The sequence below is a fragment of the Petromyzon marinus genome, chromosome 31 (assembly GCF_048934315.1).
Source record: "Petromyzon marinus isolate PM22_M1 ecotype Great Lakes invasive population chromosome 31, UKy_Petmar_22M1.pri1.0, whole genome shotgun sequence".
Classification (NCBI taxonomy): domain Eukaryota; kingdom Metazoa; phylum Chordata; class Hyperoartia; order Petromyzontiformes; family Petromyzontidae; genus Petromyzon; species Petromyzon marinus.
Genome location: NC_133697.1, coordinates 1807945 through 1825529, shown reverse-complemented (window position 1 = coordinate 1825529; position 17585 = coordinate 1807945). Strand labels below are relative to the sequence as shown.

At 53.4% G+C, this 17585-nt stretch overlaps 7 protein-coding genes across 7 annotated transcripts; all 7 read right to left on the bottom strand.

Annotated features, from left to right (window-relative positions):
• Positions 1-4684: 4684 nt before the first annotated feature.
• LOC142929398 (histone H2A) lies at positions 4685-5146 on the bottom strand. The gene has a single exon (XM_076070817.1). The coding sequence runs from the start codon at positions 5092-5094 to the stop codon at positions 4714-4716; it is 381 nt and encodes a 126-aa protein (XP_075926932.1). The 5' UTR covers positions 5095-5146; the 3' UTR covers positions 4685-4713.
• A 686-nt stretch (positions 5147-5832) lies between these two features.
• On the bottom strand, positions 5833-7110 carry LOC142929444 (histone H3). The gene has a single exon (XM_076070863.1). The coding sequence runs from the start codon at positions 6292-6294 to the stop codon at positions 5884-5886; it is 411 nt and encodes a 136-aa protein (XP_075926978.1). The 5' UTR covers positions 6295-7110; the 3' UTR covers positions 5833-5883.
• Positions 7111-7309: 199 nt separating this feature from the next.
• On the bottom strand, positions 7310-8325 carry LOC142929445 (histone H2B type 3-B-like). The gene has a single exon (XM_076070864.1). The coding sequence runs from the start codon at positions 7754-7756 to the stop codon at positions 7355-7357; it is 402 nt and encodes a 133-aa protein (XP_075926979.1). The 5' UTR covers positions 7757-8325; the 3' UTR covers positions 7310-7354.
• A 168-nt stretch (positions 8326-8493) lies between these two features.
• Positions 8494-9181, bottom strand: LOC142929446 (histone H4). Its single transcript, XM_076070865.1, has one exon. It carries the CDS (start codon positions 9123-9125, stop codon positions 8814-8816), a length of 312 nt encoding a protein of 103 aa, XP_075926980.1. The 5' UTR covers positions 9126-9181; the 3' UTR covers positions 8494-8813.
• A 565-nt stretch (positions 9182-9746) lies between these two features.
• On the bottom strand, positions 9747-11232 carry LOC142929443 (histone H1-like). Its single transcript, XM_076070862.1, has one exon. The coding sequence runs from the start codon at positions 11103-11105 to the stop codon at positions 10449-10451; it is 657 nt and encodes a 218-aa protein (XP_075926977.1). The 5' UTR covers positions 11106-11232; the 3' UTR covers positions 9747-10448.
• Positions 11233-14999: 3767 nt separating this feature from the next.
• On the bottom strand, positions 15000-15555 carry LOC142929442 (histone H2A-like). The gene has a single exon (XM_076070861.1). It carries the CDS (start codon positions 15470-15472, stop codon positions 15029-15031), a length of 444 nt encoding a protein of 147 aa, XP_075926976.1. The 5' UTR covers positions 15473-15555; the 3' UTR covers positions 15000-15028.
• A 352-nt stretch (positions 15556-15907) lies between these two features.
• On the bottom strand, positions 15908-16716 carry LOC142929397 (histone H3). Its single transcript, XM_076070816.1, has one exon. The coding sequence runs from the start codon at positions 16675-16677 to the stop codon at positions 16267-16269; it is 411 nt and encodes a 136-aa protein (XP_075926931.1). The 5' UTR covers positions 16678-16716; the 3' UTR covers positions 15908-16266.
• Between the last annotated feature and the right edge of the window lie 869 nt (positions 16717-17585).

The following is a 17585-nucleotide window of genomic DNA, read 5'->3' as shown; positions in this document are numbered from 1 at the left end:
CACCGATCCGGACAAGGTACGCGCCGTAGTGGATTGGCCACAGCCAAGAAACCTGTCGGAGATAAGGTCATTCTTGGGGCTCGCCACCTATTACCGTCGATTTGTAAAGGGATTCAGCGAGATTGCACGCCCCCTCACCCAACTCACTTCCCCCAAGCACCCCTATCAGTGGACGGAGGCCTGCCAGACGGCCTTCACCACCCTCAAAGACCACCTCACACACACCCCCACACTGGCTTTCCCCGATTTTACCACCGACTTTATTTTGGACACCGACGCCTGCAGCAGCGGGCTGGGTGCGGTGTTGTCGCAGGTGCAGGAAGGGGTGGAACGGGTGATTGCGTACGCCAGCCGGACCCCGAGCGGGGCCGAGCTGAACTACTGTGTGACCCGTCAGGAATTGTACGCTGTGATCTTCGCGTGTAAACAGTTTCGGCCGTATTTATACGGCAGGAAATGTCGAGTGCGCACGGACCATTATGCTCTGCAGTTCCTCCTCACCTTCAAGGAACCGCGGGGACAGATGGCCCGATGGCTGGCGCAGCTGCAGGAGTACAACCTGCAGATCGAATACCGGGCGGGGCGGACGCATGCAAACGCGGACGCATTATCACGGCGACCCGCGGTGTGTGCCGAGACGAGGGCGGAGGAGGCCTGCCCGTGCTTCACGGGGGGACGTTGCCGACAGGCAACGGACCCCCGGGAACCCGCTGAACCTAACCCCCCCCCGGCGAGAGAGAGTGCGGTATGCGCCACAGAGACCCCCACAGGTGGAGGCGCGGACCCAGTCGGCCGCCCGGCGAGCGCGGGGCCCACGACTCGGGACCCCGTGGACCACCCCGCCCCGATCGGACGGATCCAGGAGGACGTCGGCTGCGCCTTCCCGGGCCTGAGCGACGAGCAGCTGAGGCAGACCCAGCAGCGGGATCCGGATCTGGCGGCGGTGGAAGCGGCCCTGCGGGAGGGGAAAAGCACCCTACCAGGGCCCTGGAGCGGTTTGTATGCCCGGTTGTGTGTGCAGAACGGGGTGGTACGGGAGTTAACCGAGGCCGGCCAGCCGGGGTGCATCTGTGTTCCCGCCCAGGTGCGACCCCAGCTGCTACGGCTGGTACACGACCACCCGCTCGGGGGCCATGACGGGGAACGGCGCACTCGGGAGACTCTGCGTCGCCAGTATCTCTGGCCCAAATTGACGCAAGATGTGGCCGCCTGGGTACAGGGCTGCCGCGCTTGTCAGCAGTGCGGGCCGAAACCGGCACGATACCAAGTACCCCTAAGGCCGTTCCGCGTCAGTCGAACTAACCAGCTGGTCGGCATCGATCTCCAGGGGCCATTCCCACGATCCCACCGGGGCAACCGCTATATCCTCGTAGCGGTGGAATACTTCACCCGCTACCCCGTGGCGGTGGCCATCCCCGATAAAACGGCCCTGGTAGTAGCCCGGGCGTTCGTGGAGCACTATGTACTTAAGCACGGGATCCCGGAGCGAGTCCTTACCGACCAGGGTAGCGAGTTCGAGGCCGAGTTGTTTCAGGCGCTGTGCCGGGAGTTCGGGATCCAGAAAGACCGAACCACGGCGTACCACCCCCAGGCGAACGGTATGGTTGAACGTATGAATCAGACTCTGGCCGGAAAGCTCAAGCGTATGGCGGCCTCAAACCAACGGGATTGGGACGAACACCTCCCCTACGCCCTGTTCGCCTACGCCACCACGGTGCACACATCGACGGGCCAAACCCCGTTCCTAATGATGTTTGGTCGTGAGTCTCGTCTACCCGCAGACTTGCTGTTCGGCATTCCTCCACCCCAAACGGAGGAAGGAAGTCGCCCCGTGGAACATCTGATGGAGACCCTACGAGGGGTCCGGGACCGGGCCTACCCGCAAGGGGAGGCCGCGCATCGGCGACAGGAACAGAGCACCCGACCCCGCGTGGAGCCCCCCCTTTTCTTGACAGGTACCAAGGTGTGGCTACACACCCCTCGCGTCGGGGCCGGACAGGTGGGGAAGCTGACCACCTACTGGCGGGGACCCTGGACCGTGGTACGGCAGATCTCTCCCTGGACGGTACTAATCCAGGGTGGAGAGAGGGGCCGAGAAACGGTGGTTAACGTCCGCCGCTTAAAACCATGGAGGGCAGCCCCGGCGGGGGAGAACCTCGCTGCCCGAGTACCGCGAAATCCCGGTGCCCCTGCGCCACCCGTGCTCGGGGGCCTCGCGCACTACATGGGCCCCGCCGTGCCCCCAGCCCCGAGGCGTCCCGGCCCCGCCAGAGGACGGCGGGGACGCCGCCCCTTAAACCCCGCTGCCGCGGAGTTTGTCCCCCAGCCCCCAGGTGCCGAGGGATCGGAGGAGCCACTGGAGTGGAGAAGGAGACCGCTGCAGGAAACCCCGAGGACGGAGCCACCTCCCCCGAGGCCAGCCACGAGATCCGGGCGGATCCCCCGGACCCCGCAGCGCTACCTCGTGGGCGCGGCCCAGGCGAGGTGCTCCAGTCAACCCGGGACGGGGACTGGCACCTCGGGGGGCTATGTGATGCCGCCGCCACGGAGCCGATCGGCGGGTGGCCCACCTGCGATCTCGCCGCTCCGAGCGGCGAGGCCGACATTGCCCCACCCCACCACCTCCCCACCCCCCCCCCCACCGGAACACACACGCACGCACTCGCCCCCACCATTAGAGCGCGTGGGGAGACACCCTGGCCGACAGGTTTTCACCCAGAAGCCCTCGTAAAGGGATAATCTTCACGGTTTCCTGCAGCCAGGGAATTGGACGGTCTCCCCCGACGCTAACACCCACCGCGGCGCCGTGACTTTGGTTGTAATTACATGGTCACGACGGGGCTGCCGAGCCACCGCGGGTAGACAGCACACACAACACACACGGGTCAGCAGGCAGGTAGGAGGGCAGAGCCACGAGCGGCGGGAAAGCAGGGTCGCCCTCTGGCTGGAGGGTCGCTGAGCAGGTAAATTTAGATGCGGACGTCGCTGAAAGCAACGGCCCGGGGGATGCTGGGATACAGATGGGCCTACCGATTGGCGGGTGATCCCAGCGAGCTGATTGGCCCGCGAGTCGGCACCAGGTAGCCCCTTTGATGTAGAAAGAATAAAGCGGGTCAGGGCGAAGGAAAAAGGGTCTCTGGCTACTCGAGTCAACCCCAGGCCCGTCAACTCCCGAGTCCAGCCGCGCGAACGTCCGTGGGACGTATCGACGCGCCGCGAGGACCAGACAGCAGTGACGACGAACCGTGAGTAAGAGAGAGAGAGGGAGTTGGGACTTAGCTTAAGAGCAAAACCGGAGAGGGTAAAGGGGAGAAGGACAGGTAGAGTGTAGTGCCGACTATCGAGAGATAGATCGGTCCTGCCCCGCTGATCCCGACTGACTCGGTTAAATAAGGGCTCGCCGACGCGGTGGAATAAATCGTCGGCGGTTACATAACGGACTGGTGTGGTTTTTGTGGAAGCGTGGGTGCGCTTGCTGTCGCGGTGGTCGTTACATAACAGACTGGTGTGGTGGTTTTTGCGGGGGTGTGGAAAGAGAGTGGAAGCGTGGGTGCGCTTGCTGTCGCGGTGGTCGTTACATAACAGACTGGTGTGGTTATTGCGGAAGCGTGGGTGCGCTTGCTGTCGCGGTGGTCGTTACATAACAGACTGGTGTGGTTATTGCGGAAGCGTGGGTGCGCTTGCTGTCGCGGTGGTCGTTACATAACAGACTGGTGTGGTGGTTTTTGCGGGGGTGTGGAAAGAGAGTGGAAGCGTGGGTTCGCTTGCTGTTCTCGGTGGTCGCCGCGTGTGTGGAGCGGCGCCGCGTGGATTGTGTGCGCTACGAACGGTCGGCTGCGGACTCCTGCGCTGCGAGCGGATACCCGTCTCGCACGCATGCCCATCGCATAGCCCTTTAAACCCGTTTAAACCAACCCCCCCAAGCGTCGGAGTGAGCACGAACGACGTCGCTTACCCTCCGACCTTTGACCCCCTGTTACCCGCGTGTGATTGGTGCGTGGGACTGCGCGGGCGGGGAGCGTCGCGTTTGGGTGCCGGCGAAGCGCTAGCGGGTCCCAGGGAGGTCGAGGGTGATGCCCCACCGGCAGGAGACCCGGACTCGGGGGGGGACGGCACAGGGGGGGGAACAGGAGCGCGACGACCTTTCCCCGCCAGGGGAGGAGTGCGGCGGCGGCAGCTCCCACACTAGTGGAGAGTCTGGGAGCGTCGGTACTTCGCGGACAGGGTCGCAGGCAGGGGAGATCCCGGGGGCCGGCGACCCTAACACACCAACGCACAGCAACACACGTCCCAGTCCCTTTTAAGCCCTCCATCGCTCATTTCCGGAAAAAAAAACTTCAGTCAATTGGTGCGTGTGTACTGTAAGGTGATGGCGTCAAATAGCCTATGCAATCTGACCGCTCAAAAAGAACGGGTTTTTTTCTGAAAAAGACAATACTTTCTTAAAATACTAACGCCCTCAATTTATTCTAAACCATGTTTCATGATTGATGCAATGTTGGAATGCTGCTCAAACACCGTTACTAAATTAGAGAAAAGGGGTATCTATGAGCAGAGCATTCGTTTAATTGCGAGTAATATGGGACGAGGGCCACGAGACGACGGTGTCCTCACTAATAACACAACCCCTGTGTACGACTGTCCGAGCTCTTTGCAAGCAAGTGGGTGGCTCTGAAAAGAGCCGTTATTGTGGTGGTAGAGGCGGCGGCGCGTTCACTTCTTTGCCTGAGAGGTCTTCTTGGGCAGCAGCACGGCCTGGATGTTTGGCAACACACCGCCCTGGGCGATGGTCACGCCGCCCATGAGCTTGTTCAGCTCCTCGTCGTTGCGCACCGCGAGCTGCAGGTGTCGGGGGATGATCCTCGTCTTCTTGTTGTCGCGGGCGGCATTGCCAGCCAGCTCGAGGATCTCGGCAGAGAGGTACTCGAGCACGGCAGCCAGGTAGACGGGTGCTCCAGCGCCGACCCGCTGGGCGTAATTGCCCTTGCGGAGCAGCCTGTGAACGCGGCCCACGGGGAACTGCAGACCGGCGCGGGAAGAGCGGGACTTTGCCTTTGCGCGAGATTTGCCACCGGTCTTGCCGCGTCCTGACATGGTGAGGAAACCGAAACTACTAATAGCACTGGAGACAATGCAAGCACGTGTTGTGATGATCATCCGCACCTCCTTGAGCGACTTTTATAGCTGATAAGAGGATCGTAGAGCGCGTCGCTGCTGAATGGCTCCTCTCGTTCGGTCCCGCCCTCTCCTGAGAGACCAATGAAAAGCCTGGACGCGAGGATTCCATGCTGACTTTAATTATATATATCCATATTTAGTTTTTATACGGGAACAACTTATGAATGAAACAATGCGCCACTATCAATGTATTATTTATTATAATCATCATTTGAGGGACCTCATTGGTTATAAGAAATCATTGTGATAGCCTTGAGCTCATGATTGATATCCCACGCGCCTATACGGTGTATTTATATATTAATTTAACCGCCTCTTCGGGCAATGCCTAGAAATATATATGCGCGTGAATAACTCAGTCTCTTAGTTTGCAAAATGCGAACGTATTTTCAGCTTGAGCTTTAAACAGCGTTTAATAGTTCATGTATTTCACCGAAATCAGCCGTTCACTGTACATTATGTAGACATGGTTCCACAACGCTTAAATACAACACGGACTTGTGATATTGCAAAATATGAGCAGAGGGGTATAGAAAATGAACTTGGTCGCTTAAGCCTTGCGACTCGTGATAGCCGTGACTGGCAAACGAAGGTCGCCGTAACAGGCATGCGGACTTTAAAGGACACACAAGTTAGCTTTTTCATGCGAAAGTGGTGGCTCTGAAAAGAGCCTTTGTGTTGTGCTTTGAGGGCCGAGTTGGGCGATCAAGCGCGCTCGCCACGAATGCGGCGGGCGAGCTGAATGTCCTTGGGCATGATGGTGACGCGCTTGGCGTGGATGGCGCACAGGTTGGTGTCCTCGAAGAGCGCAACAAGGTACGCTTCGCTGGCCTCCTGCAGAGCCATGACAGCGGAGCTCTGGAAGCGCAGGTCGGTCTTGAAGTCCTGCGCGATCTCCCTGACGAGGCGCTGGAAGGGCAGTTTGCGGATGAGCAACTCAGTGGACTTCTGGTAACGGCGGATCTCGCGCAAAGCGACGGTGCCGGGCCTGTAGCGGTGAGGCTTCTTGACGCCGCCCGTGGCCGGAGCGCTCTTTCGGGCTGCCTTTGTGGCGAGCTGCTTGCGTGGAGCCTTGCCCCCCGTGGACTTACGAGCCGTCTGCTTGGTACGAGCCATGGCTTGGTGAGAGCAAAGATATTCTCACAGGAGGGGAGAAGGCGGCTTATGTAGCGCAGAGCGCGCGCTCACTGGTCAGCGGAGTCGTGACGTGCGAAGAGGCGCGTGCTGGTTGGTTGGCAGCGTGCACTGATCTCGAGTCTTGAACTCCTCTTCTTAATCAACAAAATGTGCATAGTTTGTATCATTTCAGAATGCCGCATCACAATGCAGTAGTACCTTTGAGCGCCGTTGATGTCTTTAACGGATTTTCTTTTCTTAAGCAAAAACCTTTCCGAAAACAACTTTACAGTGCTCTGCATCAATCTAAATAAAGTGAAGAAACTGCAATTTATTGTAAACATTAATACGCAAAAATGCCGGAAAGAGGTGATCACAGGGATATATATCTATTCTCTTGGCATTGAGATGATCATCAGTTATACTGCACGAGTCATCCATGCTAGGCGCTTACTTTTATATATACGTGCAAAATGTTAGTTCGTGCCCGAAAATACATTTAAACTAGGTTGTATTTCACTTCTTGTAAAAATTAAAAATCACGATCACTGAAGTATAAATTCGCCCCATGAGAAATTGTCGCCTATTCCGATATCGCGTTCACACTATGCTTTGCCGTGACAACCAGGAATTAAATATATTGCAGTGCAAGGTTATGGCGCCACATATCCAATGTTATATCTTGATCGGCTGCAGATGACGTCAATGGTGAATATGGCATATATATTGTTATTGCTTTTTTTCACGTGGGTACAGGTAAAAATGCGCTGGATCTCTCCATTTCACTCAATGAACGGTGTCCGCGTGAACCGAGAGCGGGGCCGCTGCTGCATTCGGCAGCAGCAGACGGCGCCTCGCGTCACCGCGAGTCCCGACCGCCCGGCTGCGACTCCAGCCCGGTCTACGTTGACGAGAAATCGGCGCTCAACGTCAAAAACCCTGGACAAGTGCTCTATGTTTGAAGTTTCGTTTTGCGCTCCTGCTAACACTGGCACAAGCAGGTTCGAAGATGTGGGTGGCTCTGAAAAGAGCCGTTGTAATTAATGGTTGAGTCGAGGCTTCACTTGGAGCTCGTGTACTTGGTGACGGCCTTGGTGCCCTCCGACACGGCGTGCTTGGCCAGCTCGCCGGGGAGCAGCAGTCGCACAGCGGTCTGGATCTCCCGAGAGGTGATGGTGGAGCGCTTGTTGTAGTGCGCCAAGCGGGACGCCTCGGAAGCGATGCGCTCGAAGATGTCGTTGACGAACGAGTTCATGATGCTCATGGCCTTGGACGAGATGCCGGTATCGGGGTGCACCTGCTTCATCACCTTATAGATGTAAATTGCGTAGCTCTCCTTCCTGCGGTGGCGTCGCTTCTTGCCATCCTTGCGCGTAGCCTTGGTCACGGCTTTCTTGGAGCCCTTCTTGGGGGCAGGAACTTTCGCCGGCCCAGCGCTCTTTGATGCGGGAGGATCGGGCATGTCGCCGCGTACAGCTGTGGAACGTCAGAAAGGACGAGAACGAGTGTGCCTGTCGTACGCGCGTTGATCTCCTTTATAGGAGGCGAGATGCAAATCAGAGGATTGTAGTGCGCGGCGCTGCGGAGTGGCTCTTTCAGTACCATCCCTCTCCATCAGCCTCCAATGAGAAACGCGAACGCGATGTTCACTTTAATATCGTTAATTTTTTTACTGCAAAAAAGACTTGTGAATATAACACAATGTAATGTCCAAACATGTATATTAGTGAATTGCAGCCATGGCATTGCTTGTTTTAAAAAGGATGACAAGAAAACCCAATGCAGTATAGTGTTTTTTTTGTTTTTTAGCGTGGCCTTTTTGCTTCTTTTTTCGTTTCACAACTCGTCTAATACAGCACGGGCGTTTTTTTAACGCAATTTTGGAAAAAATACATGTGCTCGGTGTGGAAAAATAACTTCGCTGTTGTGCTGTATTTAACGGGTGGAGATTAGCATTCTGGCGCGCTACGTCAATTAGGACGAGTGTGCTGTAAGATTGTGGCGCCAAATGCTCTACGTAATATCGGAATCGGCTGCAGCTGAAAATAATTCACGCAAAAATACCAGAAATGCGTACTGTATTAACGCGTTCAAAAATTGCGCCTTGTTAAATGTGACGTATCTTGAATATTGTGATTTATTTCATTCATTTGGAAGCAGATGAAGATTCGCTAACTCAACAAGCAAACGATCTCTGCGTGAACCTGTTCTCAGTTTCATTTATTTGGTAAAGCCCTGTGAGCCATTCGGCTCTTGAATCGGGTGCAACCGCAACACGCAAAAAACATGAACAAGAAAACATGGTAACCGAGCAGAGCGCAAGCAGACGGCACCTCGAGCCACCGCGCGTCCACGAGAAGAGCCCGGTGCACGCTCACGAGGAATTTGCGAGCAACAACCCATTAATGAAGTGTTTCTTTCGTGAAAGGTTTGGTAACACTGGCGCGCAAGCAGTTTAGAAGAGGTGGGTGGCTCTGAAAAGAGCCTTTGGGTTGGTTTAGTGCGCGAGAGATGGGCACTCAGCCTCCGAAGCCGTAGAGAGTGCGGCCCTGGCGCTTGAGGGCGTAGACCACGTCCATGGCGGTGACGGTCTTGCGCTTGGCGTGCTCCGTGTAGGTGACGGCGTCGCGGATGACGTTCTCAAGGAAGACCTTCAGGACGCCGCGGGTCTCTTCGTAGATGAGGCCCGAGATGCGCTTCACACCGCCGCGGCGAGCGAGGCGGCGGATGGCGGGCTTGGTGATTCCCTGGATGTTGTCGCGCAGCACCTTACGATGGCGTTTTGCGCCTCCCTTACCGAGCCCCTTACCGCCTTTCCCGCGTCCAGACATGGCGACTAACTCTGCTACTACTGACAAAGCTCGCGAGAGATGGCGCGCCCGGCCTGCAGCAGCCGCCTTTATAACCGGAGCTGGGTGACGTCACCGACCACCTCTGCCCTCCGCGATGGCTCCGCCTTAAACCTCTGACCTTTAACTCTGTGACGAAGTAAACCCTCCACCGTCGTCAATAACACTTCTTTGAAATGTATGAGACGTTTCGGGCAATGACCCTTTTCGAAGCACTGTAATGATTTCGGCACACCCGCAGCGAACGCGAGAGGGACGCGATCTGTTGCAAGATTGCACGTGGAGTGAATAATCGATCTAAGGTCTTGTTTTCAAGTAGAACAAGATGTGCAGCTAATCGGCTTCCAACACAATAGTTGAGTGAACGTCACCAAGTAGTCCCAAAGTAAGAAAGGCATTTAATGATAGGGTTTTTTCCCCTTTTTTCTTGCAACAAAACTGAAACCTTATTACAAGGATTCATGTATGCATTAACCACAATACCTGCAGTCAAAATGCAAACAAAAAACATACTATGATAATATATATATAAAAACATTTTGGAACTGGCAAAGAAGGTATAATGATGAAGATAAGAAAGACATTGCAAAAACAATGCGATAATTACGAATGGAAATTATTTTTAATTGAGAAGTGTAGATGGTGCACCGGAATTTTTACAAAACAAAAAATAGTGAAAAGGCGCAACGAGCGAAAGGAGGCAAATTGAGTAAAGTTGTCTGGAATCAATACATTTTTAGACTAAATACCATATTTGGCACCAGTAACATGATGACGGAATGAAGAGGTGCAACACAATCAAAATTGGAGGTTCGTCAAGAATGCATCGATTTTGAATCTGGATTTAGATTAGAATCGGCAGCGAGAATGCGGACGTCGCTGAGATTACTCTGCACTCAGTTCGAGTGAGGGAGCTGCAACCTGCGTCGCCTGTGTTTATGATCCCTGCTTTCGGGCTCGATTACTCCCATCACATCAATGCTTAAAACACATCAAGTAGGTAAAATGTCAAGATAATTTGGCGAATGTACGTAACTTCTCCAATCTACATAAATCCTCACGATTGAACTGCACCAACCATCGAGCTCCTTGATCAGGGCCGAGGCACGGCGAGCAACCATCGCCACGCCGTAAATGGGTTTGACTTACAGAATATGGCACGCATTAAGCTTCAATGTAATACTGTCAGATGTTTAACGATTAACTAATTGAAGCGCAGCAACATCTGGTTCACTTTTTGAACTAAGTGGGTGGCTCTGAAAAGAGCCGTTAGGGTGGAGGGAATCGCGCATCGTCCGATCGGATTCACTTCTTTAGCGCGGTCTTCTTGGGCTTGGCCACGACCTTCTTGGGTTTGGCCACCTTGGGTTTGGTGGCCTTTGCCTTGACGGTCTTTGGCTTCGCGACCTTGGGCTTCGCAGCCTTGGGCTTAGCTGGGCTCTTTGCCGCCTTCTTGGGCTTAACAGCCGACTTCACCTTTTTGGGGCTCTTGGCAGCGGCGGACTTCTTTGCTTTCTTAGGAGACTTCTTGGGCGCGGTCTTCTTGGCTGCCGCGGGCTTCTTCACCTTCTTGGCTGCAGCGGGCTTTTTAGCCGCGGGCTTTGCCGTTGACGATTTGGGCTTCGCCTTTGCGGCAGCCTTTTCCTTCTTGTTGAGTTTGAAAGAGCCAGACGCGCCGCTGCCCTTCACTTGCGCCACGGCATCTTTGGCCACAAGCTTCTTGATGGCTAACTTCACGCGGGCATTGTTCTTCTCCACGTCGTATCCTCCGGCAGCGAGCGACTTTTTGAGCGCAGGAAGAGACACGCCGTTCCTCTCCTTGCTGCTGGCGAGAGCCTTGAGGATGAGCTCGGACACGCTGGGGCCGACCTTCTTGGCCTTTGGAGCGGTGCGCTTCTTTTTGAGGCTTTTAAGCGCTGAAGTAGCCGCAGCTGGTGGTTGAGCAGGCGCAGTTTCTGCCATCTCAAAACGTCGTTTTTATCGCTGGGTCTCTGTGAAATCAGCGCTCTCACAAATTCATGACGAGCATCCTCTAGGCCCGAGGTTTATTATAGAAGCGGCGTAGAGTTTGTGCGGACGTCGCTGAGATCACCCAGCACTCAGCTCCGGTGAATGAGCTGCCACCATACTCGCCGTCTCCATCACCCCTGCCTTTGGGCTCGATTCCCGTAATGTTCATACTTAAATGCATCTAGTTGATAAATTACCACGAAAATAATTTATTTAATGTACGTAACTTATGCAATCTACGACAATGTTCACGATTTAAATTATAATTCAAAACAAGTGAACAACCAACAGTTGGGAGAAATTGTTCGGTCAGGGCAAGATACGATGATTGTCTTCACTATTTAAAACGCACTCGAATTTTTTGCAAGACAAAATGCTTCAACAGACTACTCATATTTAAGTCCAGCTAAATATTTTCAATTTAAATGTTGGCTCGCGCGCACGCGATTCCTACTCTCGCGCTATGGTGAGGACTGCGCGTCATGTCAACCATCCCCTGTCACCGAACTTTTAGATTTAACGTTTTAATCGTACTTTAAAATGAATAAATACATGGATTTTGAGATGGAACACAAACTGAAGCAAATTACTCAAAATTTACCGACGTTAAACACGTAGTTTAACATATTACGTGGCAAGAGGTGAGTGGCTCATGATCGCTATGCACTGCAGAATGATTGCGCGCCTTGAACAAGGTCGAGGCACGGCGCGCAATCATCACCACTCACATTCAACTCAAGTGACTCTTCTTCTTTGGTTCTTTCGGTAAAGTCACGTAGAATGAGAATAAAATAATAAATTGATAAAATAAAATAACACAATAATATTCTCACGACGTTTCGGCCACAACACAAGCGGCCTTCATCAGGTGAAGGGACGAGACTGTCTGGTAGGACAGCGCTGGAGTGAAAGAGCCACGTTCAGATCACGGCCTTTAAGCCTCAACTTTAGCACCACGGATAGCTACGCGCCCCGTTCAGACGGACGAGTTCGTCCATGGTCGGAACAGAGGAGGGGGAGAGAGACAGCTGCGAGGCGCTATTATACTCCATGTTGACAAACCATACCATTAACCGTGGTGTGAGTGCTAAAGTTGAGGCTTAAAGGCCGTGATCTGAACGTGGCTCTTTCACTCCAGCGCTGTCCTACCAGACAGTCTCGTCCCTTCACCTGATGAAGGCCGCTTGTGTTGTGGCCGAAACGTCGTGAGAATATTATTGTTATTTTATTTTATCAATTTATTATTTTATTCTCATTCTACGTGACTTTACCGAAAGAACCAAAGAAGATGAATCATTGCAGTCACGAAAGCTTTAAATCGAAATTCAAGTGACTCTGTAGGGGCTGCTGCCCCCCGACTCCTCTCCCCCTTCCTCCTCTTCCTCCCTCCTCGCTGCTGCCGCTCGTAGCTTCTACCTCGCTGCCTCCGCATCCCCCCTGTGAGACGAAACTCTTGCCTGGCTCTCGGCCACCTCGGGTCATTCACACACACACTCCCAGACTCCTTGCACGGAAGCGCCCGTGCGCGCCGCTGCCCACACTCGGGTACGCGCAGCCACCCGCCCCTATTGGCCACCTCGTGCACGCGCTAAAAATAGCCGTATTAATAATCCCGTGCGTACCCGTGCGAGTCTACCGTCGCTCACCACGTACACGCGCAGAAAATAGACCAGCTGCGGCGCGGGCGCTGGCGTGGGTAAGGAGCTACTACGCAGCCTCATTCGCCCCCCCCCCACGCTCAATTTACTAGGCAATATTCGCGCGTCAATCCCCGGCACACTACGGGCGATAATGCCTTCGCGTTAATTCCCGAGCGAACACACGTGGGCGAGCGCAAACACGTGGGAAAATACGCACTCGCGCACAAACACAGGGCACAATGACGCAAGAACTTCGGTCGGGTGCGCGCACACTGACCGCCTCAATAGAGTTATTTGCGCGCAAATCTTCGTTTTACGACTAGCGGACTCACACCGCCATGCGCTCTTCCCACACTCGCAGACACCACACGACAAGGTTATTGAACACTAACAGTTTATTCTCGGCGAGTCCGAGGCTAATTATTACGTAGCCCGGTGTCAATATTAGTAGAATAACTAACCTGTTCCCGACGGTCTAAGACCCAATCTGTCCCGCCTATTTCGAATTAACCTCCCTAGGCTTTTACGCTTAAATCCCAACTCTCTCTTTCGTACTTGTGGTGCCACAGCAGCGAAGCCGCTCCGTCGGAGCCGTGCCTGCAACTGTGATGACGCAGCAGCGAAGCCGTCCTGCCGACGCCGTGGCCGCAACGCCGCCACCTCCGAGCGACGGGGCCGACACTGCTCTTCCCTCACCACCCCCCACACATGAACACACACACACACCCCCACATAGAGCGCCGAGGGGAGGTCACGTGGCCGACAGGTTTTCACCTAGAAGACCTCTCATGGGACCAAGTTTCACGATTTCCTGCGACCAGGGAATTGGGCGACCTCCCCCGATGCAAACGTGCACCGCGGCGCCGTGACTTTGGTTGTAATTACATGGTCACGACGGGGCTGCTGAGCCACCGCGGGTAGAAAGCGCACACAACACACACGGGTCAGCAGGCAGGTAGCGGAGGGACGGAGTCACGAACGACGGGAAAAACAGGGCCGATCCTCTGATTGGGAGGACAGATGCGCTTGTTTAGAGGGTAAAGAGCGGACGTCTTGAGAGAGCACCGGTCGCGGGAGAGTGGCGGGAAATCCGAGGCACCTGATTGTACGGGAGGCCAGCGGATTAGCACCGATTTATCTTTGATGTAGAGGACTTAAAAAAAAATAGGAGAGAGGGTAGGGATAAGAGTTAGTTCGTATTGTACTCAAGCCAGGCTCGGGCCCGTCGACTTCCCAGCCACTCGAACGTCCGTGTGACGAGTCGAAGTGCAGCGAGGATCCGACCCATCATTTAAAGGAGTACGCAAGCAATCTGTTGATGGAATTTATTGTGTAAGGGATCTGCGAGCCACCCTTACGCACATGCACCACGCAGACACGACATCTCCGCTCTCAGGAACACGCACCAATCACACGCGCGGGAATAACCTGGACGAGTCAAAAGTTAAAGGGCAAATGACGTCACCAGGTCCAGAGGCGTATCAGACGTGGATGTGTATTGGGAGCAAGGGCGGAGAGGTTAAAGGGGGCTGTGGGACGGGTGTTAGGGGTTGGTTTGGAACGAGTGTTGCTGTGCGTTGGTGAATTCAAGCAGTGTTTCAACTATTCTACGAATCCTCTTCATTTGTTTGAAGGCGAGAAAAGTACCAAGGTGTTCATAACGATGCAAAAAAACCTCGAAATCCTAGGCTACTTATGTCACGTGTCAATCATTAATTATAACTCTATACTGTAGTAAATTATTCATTGTGAATGAGTTGTAGAATTGTTAAAGCACTTATTTATTGCACCAACGCACAGCAACACACGTCCCAGTCCCTTTTAAGCCCTCCATCGCTCATTTCCGGAAAAAAAAAAACTTCAGTCAATTGGTGCGTGTGTACTGTAAGGTGATGGCGTCAAATAGCCTATGCAATCTGACCACTCAAAAAGAACGGGTTTTTTCTGAAAAAGACAATACTTTCTTAAAATACGAACGCCCTCAATTTATTCTAAACCATGTTTCATGATTGATGCAATGTTGGAATGCTGCTCAAACACCGTTCCTAAATTAGAGAAAAGGGGTATCTATGAGCAGAGCATTCGTTTAATTGCGAGTAATATGGGACGAGGGCCACGAGACGACGGTGTCCTCACTAATAACACAACCCCTGTGTACGACTGTCCGAGCTCTTTGCAAGCAAGTGGGTGGCTCTGAAAAGAGCCGTTATTGTGGTGGTAGAGGCGGCGGCGCGTTCACTTCTTTGCCTGAGAGGTCTTCTTGGGCAGCAGCACGGCCTGGATGTTTGGCAACACACCGCCCTGGGCGATGGTCACGCCGCCCATGAGCTTGTTCAGCTCCTCGTCGTTGCGCACCGCGAGCTGCAGGTGTCGGGGGATGATCCTCGTCTTCTTGTTGTCGCGGGCGGCATTGCCAGCCAGCTCGAGGATCTCGGCAGAGAGGTACTCGAGCACGGCTGCCAGGTAGACGGGTGCTCCAGCGCCGACCCGCTGGGCGTAATTGCCCTTGCGGAGCAGCCTGTGAACGCGGCCCACGGGGAACTGCAGACCGGCGCGGGAAGAGCGGGACTTTGCCTTTGCGCGAGATTTGCCACCGGTCTTGCCGCGTCCTGACATGGTGAGGAAACCGAAACTACTAATAGCACTGGAGACAATGCAAGCACGAGTTGTGATGATCATCCGCACCTCCTTGAGCGACTTTTATAGCTGATAAGAGGATCGTAGAGCGCGTCGCTGCTGAATGGCTCCTCTCGTTCGGTCCCGCCCTCTCCTGAGAGACCAATGAAAAGCCTGGACGCGAGGATTCGATGTTGACTTTAATTATATATATCTATATATATTTTTTTTTATGCGGACACATCTTATGAATGAAACAATGCGATACACGTACTTAATAGGTTCAAGTTTTAAGCATGATAGAGTTAACCGTAAACAAATTCAGCGGCAAGCTGATTCCGCCACTATCAATGGTATTATTTATTATAATCATCATTTGAGGGACCTCATTGGTTATAAGAAATCATTGTGATAGCCTTGAGCTCATGATTGATATCCTACGCGCATATACGGTGTATATATTAATTTAACCGCCTCTTCGGGCAATGCCTAGAAATATATGTGCGTGAATAACTCAGTCTCTTAGTTTGCAAAATGCGAACGTATTTTCAGCTTGAGCTTTAAACAGCGTTTAATAGTTCATGTATTTCACAGAAATCAGCCGTTTACTGTACATTATGTAGACATGGTTTCACAACGCTTAAATACAACACGGACTTGTGATATTGCAAAATATGAGCAGAGGTATAGAAAATGAACTTGGTAGCTTAAGCCTTGCGACTAGTGATAGCCGTGCGTGGCAAAGTCGCCGTAACAGGCATGCGGACTTTAAAGGCCACACAAGTTAGCTTTTTCATGCGAAAGTGGTGGCTCTGAAAAGAGCCTTTGTGTTGTGCTCTGAGGGCCGAGCTGGGCGATCAAGCGCGCTCGCCACGAATGCGCCGGGCGAGCTGAATGTCCTTGGGCATGATGGTGACGCGCTTGGCGTGGATGGCGCACAGGTTGGTGTCCTCGAAGAGCGCAACAAGGTACGCTTCGCTGGCCTCCTGCAGAGCCATGACAGCGGAGCTCTGGAAGCGCAGGTCGGTCTTGAAGTCCTGCGCGATCTCCCTGACGAGGCGCTGGAAGGGCAGTTTGCGGATGAGCAACTCGGTGGACTTCTGGTAGCGACGGATCTCGCGCAGAGCGACGGTGCCGGGTCTGTAGCGGTGAGGCTTCTTGACGCCACCCGTGGCCGGAGCGCTCTTTCGGGCTGCCTTTGTGGCGAGCTGCTTGCGTGGAGCCTTGCCCCCCGTGGACTTACGAGCCGTCTGCTTAGTGCGAGCCATGGCTTGGTGAGAGCAAAGATATTCTCACAGGCGGGGAGAAGGCGGCTTATGTAGCGCAGAGCGCGCGCTCACTGGTCAGTGGAGTCGTGACGTGCGAAGGAGCGCGTGCTGGTTGGTTGGCAGCGTGCACTGATCTCGAGTCGTGAACTCCTCTTCTTAATCAACAAAATGTGCAGTTTGTATCATTTCAGAATGCCGCATCACAATGCAGTAGTACCTTTGAGCGCCGTTTATGTCTTTAACGGATTTTCTTTTCTCAAGCAAAAACCTTTCCGAAAACAACTTTACAGTGCTCTGCATCAATCTAAATAAAGTGAAGAAACTGCAATTTATTGGAAACAATAATACGCAAAAATGCCGGAAAGAGGTGATCACAAAAATATATATCTATTCTCTTGGCATTGAGATGATCATCAGTTATACTGCACGAGTCATCCATGCTAGGCGCTTACTTTTATATATACGTGCAAAATGTTAGTTCGTGCCCGAAAATACATTTAAACTAGGTTGGATTTCACTTCTTGTAAAAATTAAAAATCACGATCACTGAAGTATAAATTCGCCCCATGAGAAATTGTCGCCTATTCCGATATCGCGTTCACACTATGCTTTGCCGTGACAACCAGGAATTAAATATATTGCAGTGCAAGGTTATGGCGCCACATATCCAATGTTATATCTTGATCGGCTGCAGATGACGTCAATGGTGAATATGGCATATATATATATTGTTATTGCTTTTTTTCACGTGGGTACAGGTAAAAATGCGCTGGATCTCTCCATTTCACTCAATGAACGGTGTCCGCGTGAACCGAGAGCGGGGCCGCTGCTGCATTCGGCAGCAGCAGACGGCGCCTCGCGTCACCGCGAGTCCCGACCGCCCGGCTGCGACTCCAGCCCGGTCTACG

Bases quoted from the DNA above. Each gene is read 5' to 3' on its own strand.
- LOC142929398 (XM_076070817.1), bottom strand. From the start codon at position 5,094: ATGTCAGGACGCGGCAAGACCGGTGGCAAATCTCGCGCAAAGGCAAAG.
- LOC142929444 (XM_076070863.1), bottom strand. From the start codon at position 6,294: ATGGCTCGTACCAAGCAGACGGCTCGTAAGTCCACGGGGGGCAAGGCT.
- LOC142929445 (XM_076070864.1), bottom strand. From the start codon at position 7,756: ATGCCCGATCCTCCCGCATCAAAGAGCGCTGGGCCGGCGAAAGTTCCT.
- LOC142929446 (XM_076070865.1), bottom strand. From the start codon at position 9,125: ATGTCTGGACGCGGGAAAGGCGGTAAGGGGCTCGGTAAGGGAGGCGCA.
- LOC142929443 (XM_076070862.1), bottom strand. From the start codon at position 11,105: ATGGCAGAAACTGCGCCTGCTCAACCACCAGCTGCGGCTACTTCAGCG.
- LOC142929442 (XM_076070861.1), bottom strand. From the start codon at position 15,472: ATGATCATCACAACTCGTGCTTGCATTGTCTCCAGTGCTATTAGTAGT.
- LOC142929397 (XM_076070816.1), bottom strand. From the start codon at position 16,677: ATGGCTCGCACTAAGCAGACGGCTCGTAAGTCCACGGGGGGCAAGGCT.